The sequence below is a fragment of the Nerophis ophidion genome, linkage group LG21 (assembly GCF_033978795.1).
Source record: "Nerophis ophidion isolate RoL-2023_Sa linkage group LG21, RoL_Noph_v1.0, whole genome shotgun sequence".
Lineage (NCBI taxonomy): Eukaryota > Metazoa > Chordata > Actinopteri > Syngnathiformes > Syngnathidae > Nerophis > Nerophis ophidion.
Genome location: NC_084631.1, coordinates 5,965,667 through 5,984,098, shown reverse-complemented (window position 1 = coordinate 5,984,098; position 18,432 = coordinate 5,965,667). Strand labels below are relative to the sequence as shown.

The 18,432-nt window shown below is 38.6% G+C and overlaps 1 protein-coding gene across 4 annotated transcripts in view; it reads left to right on the top strand.

The window, feature by feature from the left end:
• fam189b (family with sequence similarity 189 member B) overlaps positions 1–18,432 on the top strand; it is a 44,748-nt gene that overhangs the window by 10,319 nt on the left and 15,997 nt on the right. Inside the window, exons 1-8 of one of the 4 annotated variants that reach the window (XM_061881681.1) lie at positions 1,403–1,489; positions 6,733–6,876; positions 7,049–7,156; positions 7,239–7,355; positions 10,337–10,444; positions 10,511–10,671; positions 14,436–14,535; positions 15,459–15,531. In XM_061881681.1, the coding sequence (XP_061737665.1) occupies positions 7,061–7,156; positions 7,239–7,355; positions 10,337–10,444; positions 10,511–10,671; positions 14,436–14,535; positions 15,459–15,531 (655 nt within the window). In that variant the 5' untranslated portion in view covers positions 1,403–1,489; positions 6,733–6,876; positions 7,049–7,060. Of the gene's footprint in view, positions 1–1,349; positions 1,490–6,681; positions 6,877–7,048; positions 7,157–7,238; positions 7,356–10,336; positions 10,445–10,510; positions 10,672–14,435; positions 14,536–15,458; positions 15,532–18,432 lie in introns of those variants that run through there. The other 3 variants (XM_061881680.1, XM_061881682.1, XM_061881679.1) reach the window with 3 other exon arrangements.

The following is an 18,432-nucleotide window of genomic DNA, read 5'->3' as shown; positions in this document are numbered from 1 at the left end:
AAATACCTGAGAAAAATACATTTCTGCAGGTTTAGTGCCAGCAAGTTACAGCTGTGCTCTAAAGGGTGAGCCCGGCTAATTTGGTGCGGTATTAACGGTCTTGGTGGGGATTATTTATAAACCACATTGGTCTGACTGAGAAAAAAATCCCCGAACGTGACACAAGATGGCGCAACCAAACTTGATAATTGATAATGTTACCTGATTGGCTGTTGGCGTATCACTCCCACTGATCAGTGATCACTTCCTGCGTTGCTCAGTAACCAGAGAGCAGGTGCCTTTCTTTCATTGCAACCAACCTTGCTTCGCAATTTCCGCTTTCTTCCCGACGTAGAACAGAAACAATATCGAACATTTTTCATTAATAACGATACATATTGATATCGCTAACACCAAAGATCTGGACGAACAACAGAACTCCAAGCAACCACGATAATGGCGTTTGACGGAAAACAAACATCGGAAACGGAAACATTAAAATCGACAATAAACTGTCGAGGAGGAGTTTGTATGAACACTACAATAACGTGACGCATTTTTTTTTGGAACAATTCAACAAACTTTTCAAAGTTATCGCTGTCTGAAGGCTATGAACTAAATGATTGTCCAGGGTGTACCCCGCCTTCCGCCCGATTGTAGCTGAGATAGGCACCAGCGCCCCCCCGCCACCCCGAAAGGGAATAAGCGGTAGAAAATGGATGGATGGATGGACTGTAAATAATGTATGGATTGTAAATAATGTAAATAATTCAATGTACATACTATGATGATTAACTTGTGTGACGACTGTATTATGTTGATAGTATATATTTGTACCATGAATTGATTAACGTGGACCCCGACTTAAACAAGTTGAAAAACTTATTGGGGTGTTACCATTTAGTGGTCAATTGTACGGAATATGTACTGTATTGTGCAAACTACTAATAAAAGTATCAATCAATCAATCAAATCCACAGAACCAACAAGAACGGAGGGTGAAGAACCTCAACTACAAAGTGGGGAAAAAAATATGACAATAGCTATTGAAAATGTCTTAGAATGTATCGAAATATGTCTTGAAAAAGGCAAAAACGTACTGATCAGTTGTGTATATAGATCACCTAAGTCGGGGGTCGGAGACCCGCGTCTCTTTAACGCCGCCCTAGTGGCTCCTTGGAGCTTTTTCAAAAATGTAGGAAAAATGGAAAAAGATGAGGGGGTGGAAAAAAAACATATTTTTTGTTTTAATATGGTTTCTGTAGGAAGACAAACATGACACAAACCTCCCTAATTGCTATAAAGCACACTGTTTATTTTAAACATGCTTCACTGATTCGAGTATTTGGCCAGCGCCGTTTTGTCCTACTAATTTTGGCGGTCCTTGAACTCACCCTAGTTTGTTTACATGTATAGCTTTCTCTGACTTTCTAAGACGTGTTTTATGCCTCTTCTTTTTCTGTCTCATTTTGTCCACCAAACTATCGACGTTGTGCATGAATGCACAAAGGTGAGTTTTGTTGACGTTATTGACTTGTGTGGCGTGCTAATCCCACATATTTGGTCACCGCATGATGGCAAGCTAATCGATGCTAATATGCTATTTAGGCTAGCTGTATGTACATATTGCATCATTATGCCTCATTTGTAGCTATATTTGAGCTCATTTAGTTTCATTTAAGTCCTTTTAGTTCAATTTATATCTCATGGCACACTATCTGTATGTAATATGGCTTTTAATTGTTTGCGGCTCCAGACAGATTTGTTTTTGTATTTTTGGTCCGATATGGCTCTTTCAACATTTTGGGTTACTGACCCCTGATCTAAGTCAAACGTTGATACTAGAGATGTCCGATAAAGGCTTTTTTGCCGATATTCCAATATTGTCCAACTCTTAATTACAGATTCCGATATCTACCGATATATAAAGTCGTGGAATTAACAAATTTTTATGCCTAATTTTGTTGCGATGCCATGCTGGATGCATTTAACAATGTAACAAGGTTTTCCAAAATAAATCAACTCAAGTTATGGAAAAAAAATGCCAACATGGCACTGCCATATTTATTATTGAAGTCACACAGTGCATTATTTTTTTTTAACATGCCAGAAAACAGCAGCTTGGAATTTGCAGGTTAAGGTGAGCGCGGTTGGGGTTAGGGGGGTAGCGGTGGGTGTTTATTTTAGTGTCCCGGAAGAGTTAGTGCTGCAAGGGGTTCTGGGTATTTGTTCTTTTGTGTTTACGTTGTGTTATGCTGCGTATGCTCTCCCGAAATGTGTTTTGTCATTCTTGTTTGCAGTTGGGTTAAAATTAGGTTATTTTTTAACCCAACATTTTTTTTATTGTGTAGAAATATGGGGAAACAACTACAAATGTGCATGTGATTCTTTAAATGTTTTACAAAAAAAATATCAAAATGATAAATAACGTTGGATACAGAGAAGAATAAAATAGAATGGACTTTATTGTCATTATATTTGCATGTAACGAGATTAAGGACTCCAATTTAAGGTGCGGTAGTGGAAACTAATATGAAATAAAAAATAAATCACATAAGTAATGAAAATAAAAAACAAGAATTGAAATAAACAGACTACTATCCAATAAAAACGATAAGCAATCCTGTACAATATACAAAAAAACTACAACATACAGAACAAAACAGGAGTACTGGAGTAATAAAGTAATGAAACATGAGTACTATTTGGTGAAAAATACAAACCCTTTATTTACTAAATCACAATTATTGAAATTCAACGACTCGGTGCATTTGCAAACCACTCAAATGATGTATAAAGCAAACTATAACCTGCTACCCAAGAATGTACAACAATTCAACATAAGAAAATAAATATAACCTTAAAGGAAAATCTCATTTAAAACATTTGTAAGCACGTACTACACTTAAAACCTTTAGCATATCAGTATGTGGAATTAAATTATGGAATGGATTAACCAAAGAAATCAAACTGTCACGACTTGGACTTGAACGTGGATTGTTTTTACGGGGCAAAGAAAAGTTGGCGTGAATGAAGGTACATATTTTTTATTTACACTATAACTAAAAACAGGAACAAACAAAAGGCGCACACAATGGCGGTACAAAAACTGGGATATGAAACAAAAGACTAGCACAAAGGCTGTAAACTATAAACATGAAACAAAACACTTGCACTGTGGCATGAATAATGCGAAAAACTTACTTGGAACAAAACGAGAACGGGACATGGATCATTGACATGGAATTACAAGGTGCATAGCAGGTGATCGAGGGTGTAAAGGAGGTGATGTTGCCAGGGTGAACAACAGAAACAGACAGGCTTAAATAATACTGTGGCGATAAGTGAAAACAGGTGTGAGACATGAGGACAGGGAAAAGGTGAAAACTAATTGGTTGGCATGGTAATAAGACAAACAAGGAAGTGCAAAAACAAGAAACAATGGAGTCTGAAGCAAAACAGAACATAAATAACAAAAACATGAACAGACATGACACAAACAAAGCACCAATATGATTCAGTTTCAAAGGGTTCACAAAGTACACAAAAGAACAATTATGATAAACATTTTGAACCTTTAAAAAAGATATTAATATTTATGTATTTAATATTTGTTTACATACTTATGGTATATTTATTTATTTATTTACTGTTTTAGTTACAAACAAAAAAACAAGGAACTGGAATAAAATTGCTATGGTATGAAAAGGACTAGGATTAAATAAGCTCTGCTTCTTCCTACTTCTTTTCGGACCTACTGTAATGAAACATGTGACGTATTACATTGTATCGGATGCATGTTCTAAATAAACTGAAACTGAAAAGGACAAGCGGTAGAAAAATGGATGGATGGGTGAACTGAATCATTTTATCCCCCTGCCCTACCGTGTTATATTCGAGATATAGAGACTTACGCATGCAAACCAATAAATGGCGGCAAATAGTTCTCATCCAGCGGGTCAGAGCTTTTCTTCCTGTCACTCACACTCACACACACACACAATAGTGACCTGGTGAAGATGCAGTAGACTATGTTGGGTGTATAGTTTGCTTCCGGTCTTTCCATTACTGCACGTATCATACTTTTGGATCAATAATACAAAAAAAAAAATGCATTATCATTTTGCGAAGGCTTTTTTTTTCTTTCTTTTTTTCCATCGTCCTCAAACTGTAACGCAACTGCTAATTTTATGTTATTTCCCAGACGTTGTGCACAGCAAATGAACGTGACAGGCCACGCGCGGGAGTCCTGTATTATTAATAAATCTCACAAGCACCACACTACCCCCTTGCAGATGGATTCTCTCGTAGCTGTGAATTATTGATACGTTCCCGTGCAAGATTGCATGTAAAGTATGGATTCTATATTTGTAAAGTTAATGCAACACACCTGCTTGGAAAATCATTCCTCTTGAGCGCAGGAATGCAACGTATATATTTCTTTTCTTTGAAACCTTTAAAGGGGAACATTATCACAATTTCAAAACAATAAAAATCAGTTCCCAGTGGTTTATTGTATTTTTTGAAGTTTTTTTCAAAATTTTACCGGTCTCGGAATATCCCTAAATAAAGCTTTATAATGCCTTATTTTCGCTCTCTGCGAAGACACTGGCCATTTCCCTGTGACGTCATACAGTGCTGCCAATGTAAACAAACAATGGGAATACCACAGCAAGATATAGCGACATTAGCTCGGATTCAAACCCGGATTTCAGCGACTGAGGCGGTTCAACAGATTACGCATGTATTGAAACAGATGGTTGGAGTATGAAAATATTGAAGAAGAAACTGAAGCTATTGAGCGAATAGCTATTGACGCTATTCATAGCCATAGCATGGCCGAATAGCTGCGTTAGCATCGCCGGTAAAATATGTGGACCAAACGATCAGGACTTTCGCATCTTTTGACACTGGAGCAACTTAAATAGGGATGGCGTGGCGCAGTGGGAAAGTGGCCGTGCGCAACCCGAGGGTCACTGGTTCAAATCCCACCTAGAACCAACCTCGTCACGTCCGTTGTGTCCTGAGCAAGACACTTCACCCTTGCTCCTGATGGGTGCTGGTTGGCGCCTTGCATGGCAGCTCCCTCCATCAGTGTGTGAATGTGTGTGTAAATGGGTAAATGTGGAAGTAGTGTCAAAGCGCTTTGAGTACCTTGAAGGTAGAAAAGCGCTATACAAGTGCAACCCATTTATCATTTATTTATTTAAATCCGTCGATTGGTAAGTGTTTTTTTCGCATTAAATGTGGGTGGAAGGAAACGTAATATAGTTGCAAATGCATCTGCAGGTTATCCATACATCTCTGTGCCATGTCTGCTTTAGCATCGCCGGTAAATAGCATGTTAGCATCGATTAGCGTAGCATGTTAGCATCGATTAGCTGGCAGTCAACATCAACAAAACTCACCTTTTGTGATTTCGTTGACTTTATCGTTGCAAATGCATTTGCAGGTTATCCATACATCTCTGTGCCATGTCTGTCTTAGCATTGCCGGTCAAATGTGGAGACACTCTGGTACATTCTGTCTGGCGGCAGATTTCTTGCCAGTGGTGCAACTTGAATCCCTCCCTGTTAGTGTTGTTACACCCTCCGACAACACACCGTCGAGGCATGATGTCTCCCAAGGTTCCAAAAAAAACGGAAAATAACAGAGCTGAGACTCGGTGTTTGTAATGTGTTGAAAATGGCGGGTGTGTTACCTCGGCAACGTCACATTCTGACATCGTAAAAAGAGCGATAAACACAAAGGCGTTTTATTCGCCAAAATTCACCCATTTAGAGTTCGGAAATCGGTTAAAAAAATAGATGGTCTTTTTTCTGCACCATCAAGGTATATATTGACGCTTACAAAGGTCTGGTGATAATGTTCCCCTTTAAATATAGAAATTGTTGGTGAAAAACAAATCCGATAGAATGTAGTGCAAACGAGTACAGAAGCAATGCGATAGTAATGAACAGCTACTGCATAGTTTCTTGGATAAATGTCAACATAACATGCTTTACCAGTATTAGTGTGGTCCCGATACCAATATTTTCGTACAGGTACCAAAATTATTTTGATACTTTTTGGTTCGTTTCTAAATGCAGAGGACCACAAAAAAATGCTTAATTTTAACAAAAAAAAAAATCTGAGGGTACATTAAACATATTTTTCTTATTGCAAATCTCCGTTGAGAGAAATGTTGAAATTTAATATTTATTCTACACATTTTTACAACTTTGGAAATCATTAGTAAATCAGAGGCTACTCAGAAGGTGAGATAATTCCTGGAAATTACTGGCTTTTTAGTAGATTTATTACAATCTTTTGCAAGCTTGGTAATATTTGCTGTGGTCTGGAACAACACGGCACAAGAAGGTGAGATAATTACTGGAAATTACCGGCTTTTTAGTAGATTTATTACAATCTTTTGCAAACTTGGTAATATTTGCTGTGGTCTGGAACAACACGGCACACAACTATCAGGAATGCAGCCAATATGACATACAGATAATGTGTCAAGAGACATGCAAAACTAAATTATTTACAAAAAAGTAAAGGATAGTAAATGAGCTCAAATATATCTACAAATGATGCATGATGATGCAATATCTAGATACAGCTAGCCTAATGTTAGCATTGACTATCTTGCATAAATAGCATGTTAGCATTGATTAGCTTGCAGTCATGCAGTGACCAAATATGCCTGATTAGCACTCCCAACAAGTCAATAACATCAACAAAGCGCACCTTTTGTGCATTCCCGCACAGCATACAACGTTTGGTGGACAAAATGAGACAAAGGAGTGGAAGATTTTACATGTAAACAACTGAAGAGAGGGAAGTCTTGAGGGAAGTCTTCCGTCAGTCTACCCCAGGGCAGCTGTGGCTACTGATGTAGCTTACCACCACCAGGTGTGAATGAATGATGGGTTCTCACTTCACTGTGAGCACTTTTGAGTATCTAACAATAGAAAAGCGCGATATAAATCTAATCCATTATTATTATTATTATTATTATTTGCTTCGGCTGCTGCCCCCGCGACCAGACCTGGATATATATATGTGTATATGTATATGTGTGCAGGTGTCTCTGTTCATGCTGCTGTCCGCAGTGTGCGTGATCCTCAGCCTGGCGGGCTCCATGTTGTCCTGTCAGAACGCGCAGTTGGTCAAGTCCATGCTCACCTGCCAGGTATGATGGCGCTAACGCATCGCCGGGAGCAGCGAAACATTGCCGGAATCTCTTCAGTGTGGCTGTCGTCATGCGTGTGTAGGCGGAAAACGGCCGCTGCGTGTGCTGCGCGCCCACCGAGTCCTGCTCCAGTAAGGAAGACGGAACCCTGGTACTGAACCTCAACTCCGACTGCCACTCCGTTCGACACCAACTAAAGGTAGCGTGTCATACACAAACCCCGTTTCCATATGAGTTGGGAAATTGTGTTAGATGTAAATATAAACAGAATACAATGATTTGCTAATCCTTTTCAACCCATATTCAGTTGAATATGCTACAAAGACAACATATTTGATGTTCAAACTGATAAACTTTTTGGGTTGCTGCAAATAATCATTAACTCTAGAATTTGATGCCAGCAACTTGTGACAAAGAAGTTGGGAAAGGTGGCAATAAATACTGATAAAGTTGAGGAATGCTCATCAAACACTTATTTGGAACATCCCACAGGTGTGCAGGCTAATTGGGAACAGGTGGGTGCCATGATTGGGTATAAAAGCAGCTTCCCAAAAAATGCTCAGTCTTTCACAAGAAAGGATGGGGCGAGGTACACCCCTTTGTCCACAACTGCGTGAGCAAATAGTCAAACAGTTTAAGAACAACGTTTCTCAAAGTGCAATTGCAAGAAATTTAGGGATTTCAACATCCACTCTCCATAATATCATCAAAAGGTTCAGAGAATCTGGAGAAATCATCAATCAATCAATCAATCAATGTTTATTTATATAGCCCCAAATCACAAATGTCTCAAAGGACTGCACAAATCATTACGACTACAACATCCTCGGAAGAACCCACAAAAGGGCAAGGAAAACTCACACCCAGTGGGCAGGGAGAATTCACATCCAGTGGGACGCCAGTGACAATGCTGACTATGAGAAACCTTGGAGAGGACCTCAGATGTGGGCAACCCCCCCCCTCTAGGGGACCGAAAGCAATGGATGTCGAGCGGGTCTAACATGATACTGTGAAAGTTCAATCCATAGTGGCTCCAAGACAGCAGCGAGAGTCCCGTCCACAGGAAACCATCTCAAGCGGATCAGCAGCGTAGAGATGTCCCCAACCGATACAGGCGAGCGGTCCATCCTGGGTCCCGACGAGCGGTCCATCCTGGGTCTCGACTCTGGACAGTCAGTACTTCATCCATGGTCATCGGACCGGACCCCCTCCACAAGGGAGGGGGGGACATAGGAGAAAGAAAAGAAGCGGCAGATCAACTGGTCTAAAAAAAAGGAGGTCTATTTAAAGGCTAGAGTATACAGATGAGTTTTAAGATGAGACTTAAAAAGTTTTAAGATGAGACGTAAGCGGCATGGCCGGAAGCCAACATTGAATGACCGTGATCTTCGATCCCTGTATCAAAAACCGACATCAATCTCTAAAGGATATCACCGCATGGGCTCAGGAACACTTCAGAAAACCACTGTCACTAAATACAGTTTGTCGCTACATCCGTAAGTGCAAGTTAAAGCTCTACTATGCAAAGCGAAAGCCATTTATCAACAACATTCAGAAACGGTGCCGGCTTCTCTGGGCCCGAGATCATCTAAGATGGACTGATGCAAAGTGGAAAAGTGTTCTATAGTCAGATTAGTCCACATTTCAAATTCTTGGGGGAATATTCGACATCGTGTCATCCGGACCAAAAGGAGACGCAAAACATCCAGACTGTTATCGACGCAAAGATCAAAAGCCAGCATCTGTGATGGTATGGGGGTGCATTAATGCCCAAGGCATGGGTAACTTACACATCTGTGAAGGCACCATTAATGCTGAAAGGTACATACAGGTTTTGGAACAACATATGCTGCCATCTAAGCGCCCCTGCTTATTTCAGCAAGACATTGCCAAGCCACATTCAGCACATGTTACAACAGCGTGGCTTCGTAAAAAAAGAGTGCGGGTACTTTCCTGGCCCGCCTGCAGTCCAGACCTGTCTCCCATCGAAAATGTGTGGCAAATTACGAAGCGTAAAATACGACAGCGGAGACCCCGGACTGTTGAACGACTGAAGCTCTACATAAAACAAGAATGAGAAAGAATTCCACTTTCAAAGCTTCAACAATTAGTTTCCTCAGTTCCCAAACATTTATTGAATGTTGGTAAAAGAAAAGGTGATGTAACACAGTGGGAAAAAGATGGGAAATCCTTAAAGGCTTATTATGAAAATGTAATAATGTTTATAGATATGCAACAACAACAACATATATGCTATCTGTTGTTGTGTTCCCTATTTTTGAGTGTACAAAATGAAGGTGTGTGTTGAATCTGACTTGGACATAATATGGACTATACACAAATGCTTTTTATGAAAATGTAATTTTGTTTATAACTTATATGCAATCTGTTGTTTCCCTAATTTTTGTTGTTGTACATGGATGAGGGTGTGTGTTGCTGAGCCCACTTTGACATTGTCTGGACTGGACCTGGTTTTAAAAACCTTTTAGACAAGTCTAATTCCATTAACAACCTGGTCTGATGAAGATAAGGTTATTTTTTTTTTTTTTTTTTTTTTTTAATAAAATGAAATGAGATTAAAAAAAAAGGAAAACTGACATTTTTTTGGGATAAAAAAGAAAGTAAAATCATATAAAACAATTACATAAAAAATAGTAATTAATGATAGTGTTAGTGGACCGGCGACACACACAATCATGTGTGTTTCAGGGACTGTGTCCCTTGCAGACTGTGTTATATATGTTGTGGGAACCAGCATTTTGGTAGCAGAAAGAAACAACCCTTTTTTGTGTGAGTGGGTGTGGATGAGCGTGAATGGGGGAGGGAGGGGTTTTCTTTGGGGGGTTGATGCACTGATGGAAAGTGTATCTTGTGTGTTTTTGTGTTGATTTAATTAAAAAAAAAAAAAAAAAACACAGTGGTGAACATGCCCTTTCCCAACTACTTTGGCACGTGTTGCAGCCATGAAATTCAAAACAAATTTGAAAATGTATGAGTTTGAACATCAAATATCTCATCTTTGTAGTGCATTCAACTGAATATGGGTTGAAAATGATTCGCAAATCATTATATTCTGTTTATATTTACATCTAACACAATTTCCCAACTCATATGGAAACGGGGTTCGTAAATCTTGCATAAATAATAGCGGCTGATAATCAGCGCCACTTCTGCCTGCAGGACTTGTTATTTAGCGCCTGCGGTCTCAGCATCCTTTCCACCATCATCTGTACTCTGTCCACGGTCACCTGCAGCATCCACATCTTCTCCCTGGACTTTGTGCACCTGGTGAGCACACACACACACACTATTTCCATTGTGTACATGTCCGGCATTGTGTAATGCCCCCTACAGTTGGCGCCGCATAGGTCTCGCTCCGTCAACCCAGAATGCACCACGCCTCAGGACGCCTTCCTGACCAACATCATGGACTTCGAGGAGTTCGTGCCACCTATTCCTCCGCCTCCTTATTATCCTCCGGAGTACACCTGCAGCTCCGAGACAGACGCTCAAAGGTAACGGTCAGCGGACGCTTCATTAGGTACACCTGTATCGCCAATCCTGCCCACGAAAATATGCAACTATTTTTAGTTCTTGGGGACATTTGAACCGAGTTTTATGACTCTTGAGGTGTCATAAGAGTTAGCACGCTAATGTTAGCGTGCTAACAGTTAGCATGTAAAACATAAATAAATGCAATTGCTTCACCCGCCGGTTATTAATGATAACCAACTTGCAAGATACACTTTAAAAGGACTGAGAAAAAAGTATCCCGTTACAGTTGAGGGTACACCCACTCATTCAGTACACACATGCACCCGCCACTTATTTCCCCGCTTGTTATTAATTTTAAGTACTGTACCACCTTTCACAATAGAATCCGAAAAGATCGAAATAATACACAATGTAGATTTTTTCTATATTGAATTTGATAGCTCTGTTATTAAAGATAACCACCACTACAACTAATGCCAATATACTTGGAAGTATGAAATGTGATATAATCAATGTGATCACTCCTCTTGCCAGTTATTGATGACAACCACCACTTTTCACAATAAGAGCAGTCAGAACAACTACAACTCATGCCAATGCACATGGACCTCTGACATGTAATATACTCAATGTGATCACTCCTCCTGCCAGTTATTGATGACAACCACCACTTTTTGCAATAGAAATTGCCAGAACAACTACAACTAATGCCAATGCACATGTAAAATTAATGCCAATGCACATGGAACTCTGACATGTTATATAATCAATGTGATCACTCCTCCTGCCCATTATTTATGACAACCACCACCTTTCGCGATAGAAATAGTCAGAACAACTACAACTCATGCCAATGCACATGGAACTCTGAAATGTTATATAATCAATGTGATCACTCCTCTTGCCGGTTATTGATGACAACCACCACCTTTTGCAATAGAAATTGCCAGAACAACTACAACTAATGCCAATGCATGTTGTAAAATCGATGTGATCGCTCCTCCTGCCAGTTATTGATGATATCCACCACCTTTCACAATAAAAGTAGTCAGAACAACTACAACTAATGCCAATGTACTTGAAACTCTGAAATGTGATATAATCAATGTGATCACTCCTCTTGCTAGTTATTGATGACAACCACCACTTTTCAAAATAAGAGCAGTCAGAACAACTACAACTCATGCCAATGCACATGGACCTCTGACATGTAATATACTCAATGTGATCACTCCTCCTGCCAGTTATTGATGACAACCACCACCTTTTGCAATAGAAATTGCCAGAACAACTACAAATAATGCCAATGCACATTGAACTTTGACATGTTGTAAAATCGATGTGATCGCTCCTCCTGCCAGTTATTGATGATATCCACCACCTTTCACAATAACAGTAGTCAGAACAACTACAACTAATGCCAATGTACTTGGAACTCTGAAATGTGATATAATCAATGTGATCACTCCTCTTGCCAGTTATTGATGACGACCACCACTTTTCACAATAAAAGTAGTCAGAACAACTACAACTAATGCCAATGCACATAGACCTCTGACATGTAATATAATCAATGTGATCACTCCTCCTGCCAGTTATTGATGACAACCACCACTTTTCACAATAGTAATAGTCAGAACATCTAAAACTAATGCCAATGCACATGGAACTTTGACATGTGTTTTAATCAATGTGATCACTCCCCCTGCCAGTTATTGATGACAACCACCACCTTTTGCAATAGAAATTGTCGGAACAACTAATGACAATGCACATTGAACATTGACATGTTATATAATCAATGTGATCACTCCCCCTGCCAGTTTTTGATGACAACCACCACTTTTCACAATAAAAAATTTCAGAACAACTACAACTAATGCCAATGCAAATGGAACTCTTACACGTTATATAATCAATGTGATCACTCCTCCTGACAGTTATTGATGACAACCACCACCTTTTGCAATATAAATTGGCAGAACAACTACAACTAATGACAATGCACATGGACCTCTGACATGTGATATAATCAGTGTGATCGCTCCTTCTGCCAGGTATTGATGACAACCACCACCTTTCCTAATAGTCAGAACATCTAAAACTAATGCCAATGCACATGGAACTTTGACATGTGTTTTAATTAATGTGATCACTCCCCCTGCCAGTTATTGATGACAACCACCACCTTTTGCAATAGAAATTGTCGGAACAACTAATGACAATGCACATTGAACATTGACATGTTATATAACCAATGTGGTCACTCCTCCTGCCAGTTATTGATGATATCCACCACTTTTTGCAATAGAAATAGTCAGAACATGTAAAATTAATGCCAATGCACATGGAACTCTTACACGTTATATAATCAATGTGATCACTCCTCCTGACAGTTATTGATGACAACCACCACCTTTTGCAATATAAATTGTCAGAACAACTACAACTAATGACAATGCACATGGACCTCTGACATGTGATATAATCAGTGTGATCGCTCCTTCTGCCAGGTATTGATGACAACCACCACCTTTCGCAATAGAAATAGAATATATACAACTATTGCCAATGTACATGGAACTCTGACATGTTGTATAATCAATGGGATCACTCCTCCTGCCCATTATTGATGACAACCACCACCTTTCGCAATAGAAATTGTCACAACTACAACTAATGCCAATGCACATGGACCTCTGACATGTTATATAATCAATGTGATCACTCCTCCTGCCAGTTATTGATGACAAACACCACTTTTCACAATAGAAATAGTCAGAATATCTAAAACTAATGCCAATGCACATGGAACTCTGAAATGTTGTATAATCAATGTGATCACTCTCCTTGCCAGTTATTGATGACAACCACCACTTTTCGCAATAGTCAGAACATCTAAAATTAACGCCAATGCCCATGGAACTTTGACATGTTATATAATCAATGTGATCACTCCCCCTGCCAGTTATTGATGACAACCACCACCTTTCATAATAGAAATAGAACAACTACAACTAATGCCAAAGCACATTGAACTTTGACATGTTATATAATCAATGGGATCACTCCTCCAGCCAGTTATTGATGACAACCACCACCTTTCATAAAAGAAATAGTCAGAACAACTACAACTAATGCCAATGCACATTGAACTTTGACATGTTATATAATCAATGGGATCACTCCTCCTGCCAGTTATTGATGACAACCACCACCTTTTGTAATATAAATAGTCAGAACAACTACAACTAATGCCAATGCACATTTAACTTTGACATGTTATATAATCAATGAGATCACTCCTCTTGCCAGTTATTGATGACAACCACCACTTTTCGCAATAGAAATTGTCAGAACAACTACAACTAATGACAATGCACATGGAACTTCGAAATGTTGTGTAATCAATGTGATCACTCTCTTTGCCAGTTATTGATGACAACCACCACCTTTCGTAATAGAAATAGTCAGAACAACTACAACTAATGCCAATGCACATTTTAACTTTGACATGTTATATAATCAATGAGATCACTCCTCCAGCCAGTTATTAATGACAACCACCGCCTTTTTTCAATAGAAATAGAACATCTAAAACTAGTATGCACGACCTAGATCCTTCTAACTAGTTATCAGTAATAACAGCCACTTTGCAGGTTTATGATCGTGTGAAGTCATTGCTGTTGATTATTCAGGTGTATGTAATGTTCTGGCAAGTCATTATGTAGGTTTATAAAATCCTGGATTGGATGATTGTTTGATATCTTTCTGTCGTGTCCAGTATCACTTACAACGGCTCCATGGAGAGCCCAGTTCCTCTGTACCCGACTGACTGTCCTCCTCCGTACGAGGCTGTGATGGGACAAAGGGCCGCCAGCCAGGTGAGTAGGACTGTCCGATACAACTCTTTCACATCCGATACCATACCGATATTGGACCCGTTGAGTGTTGGCCGATACCGATATTAATCCGATAAGATATCAGTGGGAATCATCGCGCGTGCTTTTATCTTGAAGTAATACGTGTCAGGTTCAAACACTGATGACCTCTATTAAACAAGACAAGAAGCAAGGAATTAAACAGAGATTTAGCTCAATCAAGGAGAAACATCTGGGCTCTACACTTGTGTGTCGTCTCACCAAGCTCTGACCAAAGATTGAACGCCTCCCCTTTTATTTGGACTTTCCCCTGATTACATGGCAACGGCTGTCTCTAAAGGAAGGGGCTTGTAAACAGCTGCTGCGAGGGGAGTCTGGTCCTGCTTCCTCTCCGCTTTGTAGTTCTCTGGTCAAGACAAAATCTTTCTGTGGGTTACCATACATCCAAGAAACGGAACACCTTCATGTTGCTTCCCATCCTACAAAGTGGAGTTTTGCAAGCCTTCTGCTTGGTAGGATCAAAGACAGCTTTTGTCCTCGCTGAACTGGATGTAACACAAGGTTTTGTGATAACTTAGATACATTTCTTCTAACAATATGCAACAATAATTATTTGATACATGTTTATGTTGACAAATGAGCAAAGGACGCTTTTTACATATGTATAGCTTGTGTGCTATTGTGCGCTTAGCTGTTGTGTAGCTGCTTTTGTAGCCTTTAGCCTATCAACCATCAGTCTTTGTAAATGACTAACTAAAAAGGAAAAATCTAACTTGTGTGCTTATTAGAGGACGTTTATATGTTAACCTGCGATATCATCCAACCCCTAATATCCGGTATCGGTCCGATATCGGTTGGGAACGGCCCTCGTTATGAACATGATTGTATGTTGAATGCTGCTGATGATCATTTTTTGGACCATGAAGGTGACAATGTTTGACCACAACGGTGCTGAGCTCTCTGGAGAAAGGGGAACGTCCACAGCGTTCAGTGGAGAAGGTGAGAAGTGATAGCATTAGCATGCTACCTTTTTATTTTTGAAAATTTTGCAAAGGTTATCCCCAGAGGCATTATAACCTTGAAGTTGACATATGCTAACTGTTAGCATGCTAACTTTTTTTGCCGCCATATAACTTGGTACTTCACATGTTAACTGTTAGCATGCTGAAGTTAGCATGCTAACTTTTTTTTTTGCAGCCATGGCACATGGCATATGCTAACTGTTAGCATGCTTACATTAGCGTGTTAACTTTTTTTTTGTGCCAATTTTGCCCCCTGCACACTTCAAAGTCCTATAACTTGCTACATGACATATATTGTTAGTTTTGCTGATGTTATCATGCTACTATTAGCATGCTAAAAAACTTTTTACGTATTTTTGTAGCCGTACACCTTTATACTTGATATATGTTAACTGTTAACATGCTAACATTAACAGTTCCGTTCCACTCCTGCTTATTGGTGAGTCATACGATGGTAGTTGACATAAACTCAGTTAGCAAGCTAAAATTAACATGCTAAGCATTTTTAGCCAATGTTTCCTGCCGTACACCTCAGAGTCCTTGAACTCGGAATGTGACATATGCTAACTTTTAGCATCTTGACATTAGCACTCTAATTTTTTTTTTTAGCTAACTTTGCATCTGTACACCTCAGAGTCATATAACTTGGTATGTGACATATGCTAACTTTTAGCATGTTAACATTAGCATGCTAACTTTTTTAGCTAACTTTGCATGTAACCTAATGCTTGACATTCAGCCTAACTTTTTTAGCCAATTTTGCCGCTGTACACCTCAAAGTCATATATCTTGGTATGTTACGTATGCTAACTTTTAGCATGTTAATGTTAGCATGCTAACTTTTTATGCTAACTTTGCATCTGTATGCCTCAGAATCATATAGCTAGGTATGTGTGTCATTCTAAATATCGTCATGCTTAGTATGTTACATATGCTAACTTTTAGCATGTTAACGTTGACATGCTAACTTTTTTCAAGCTAACTTTGCATCTGTATGCCTCAGTCACGTAACTTCGTTTGTGACTTTTGCTAACTTTTAGCATTTAACATTAGCATGCTAACTTTTTTTTTGTTGCTAACTTTGCTTATAACCTAGTACTTCATCCTAACTTTTTTACCCAATTTTGCTGCCGTACACCCTAGAGTCAAATAACTTGGTATGTGACATATGCTAACTTTTAGCATGTTAATGTTAGCATGCTAACTTTTTTTAGCTAGCTTTGAATCTGTATGCCTCAGAGTCATATAACTTTGTTTGTGACATATGCTAACTTTTAGCATGTTAACATTAGCATGCTAACTTCTTTTTAGCTAACTTTGCATATAACCTAGTACTTTACATTCATCCTAACTTTTTTAGCCAATTTTGCTGCCGTACACCTTAGAGTCAAATAACTTGGTATGTGAAATATGCTAACTTTTAGCATGTTAATGTTAGCATGCTAACTTTTTTTAGGTTACTTTGCATTTGTATGCCTCAGAGTAATTTAACTTTGTTTATGACATATGCTAACTTTTAGCATGTTAACATTAGCATGCTAACTTCTTTTTAGCTAACTTTGCATATAACCTGGTACTTTACATTCATCCTAACTTTTTTAGCCAATTTTGCTGCCGTACACCTTAGAGTCAAATAACTTGGTATGTGACATATGCTAACTTTTAGCATGTTAATGTTAGCATGCTAACTTTTTTTTAGCTAACTCTGCATCTGTATGCCTCAGAGTAATTTAACTTTGTTTATGACATATGATAACTTTTAGCATGTTACCATTAGCATGCTAACTTTTTTTTTAGCTAACTTTGCTTATAACCTAGTACATTACATTCAACCTAACTTTTTTAGCCAATTTTGCCGCCGTAAACCTCAGAGTCATGTAACTTGGTATGTGACATATGCCAACTTTTAGCATGTTAACGTTAGCATGCTAACTTTTTATCTGTATGCCTCAGAGTAATTTAACTTTGTTTGTGACATATGCTAACTTTTAGCATGTTAACATTAGCATGCTAACTTTTTTTTAGCTAACTTTGAACAAAACCTAGTACTTTACATTCATCCTAACTTTTTTAGCCAATTTTGCTGCCGTACACCTTAGAGTCAAATAACTTGGTATGTGACATATGCTAACTTTTAGCATGTTAATGTTAGCATGCTAACTTTTTTTTAGCTAACTTTGCATCTGTATGCCTGAGTAATTTAACTTTGTGACATATGCTAACTTTTAGCATGTTAACATTAGCATGCTAACTTTTTTTAGCTAACTTTGCATATAACCTGGTACTATACATTCATCCTAACTTTTTTAGCCAATTTTTCCGCCGTACACCTTAGTCAAATAACTTGGTATGTGACATATGCTACCTTTTAGCATGTTAATGTTAGCATGCTAACTTTTTTTTAGCTAACTCTGCATCTGTATGCCTCAGAGTAATTTAACTTTGTTTATGACATATGATAACTTTTAGCATGTTACTATTAGCATGCTAACTTTTTTTTAGCTAACTTTGCTTATAACCTAGTACATTACATTCAACCTAACTTTTTTAGCCAATTTTGCCGCCGTACACCTCAGTCATGTAACTTGGTGTGTGACATATGCCAACTTTTAGCATGTTAACGTTAGCATGCTAACTTTTTTTTAGCTAACTTTGCATCTGTATGCCTCAGAGTAATTTAACTTTGTTTGTGACATATGCTAACTTTTAGCATGTTAACATTAGCATGCTAACTTTTTTTTAGCTAACTTTGCATATAACCTGGTACTTTACATTCACCCTAACTTTTTTTGCCAATTTTTCCGCCGTACACCTTAGAGTCAAATAACTTGGTATGTGACATATGCTAACTTTTAGCACATTAATGTTAGCATGCTAA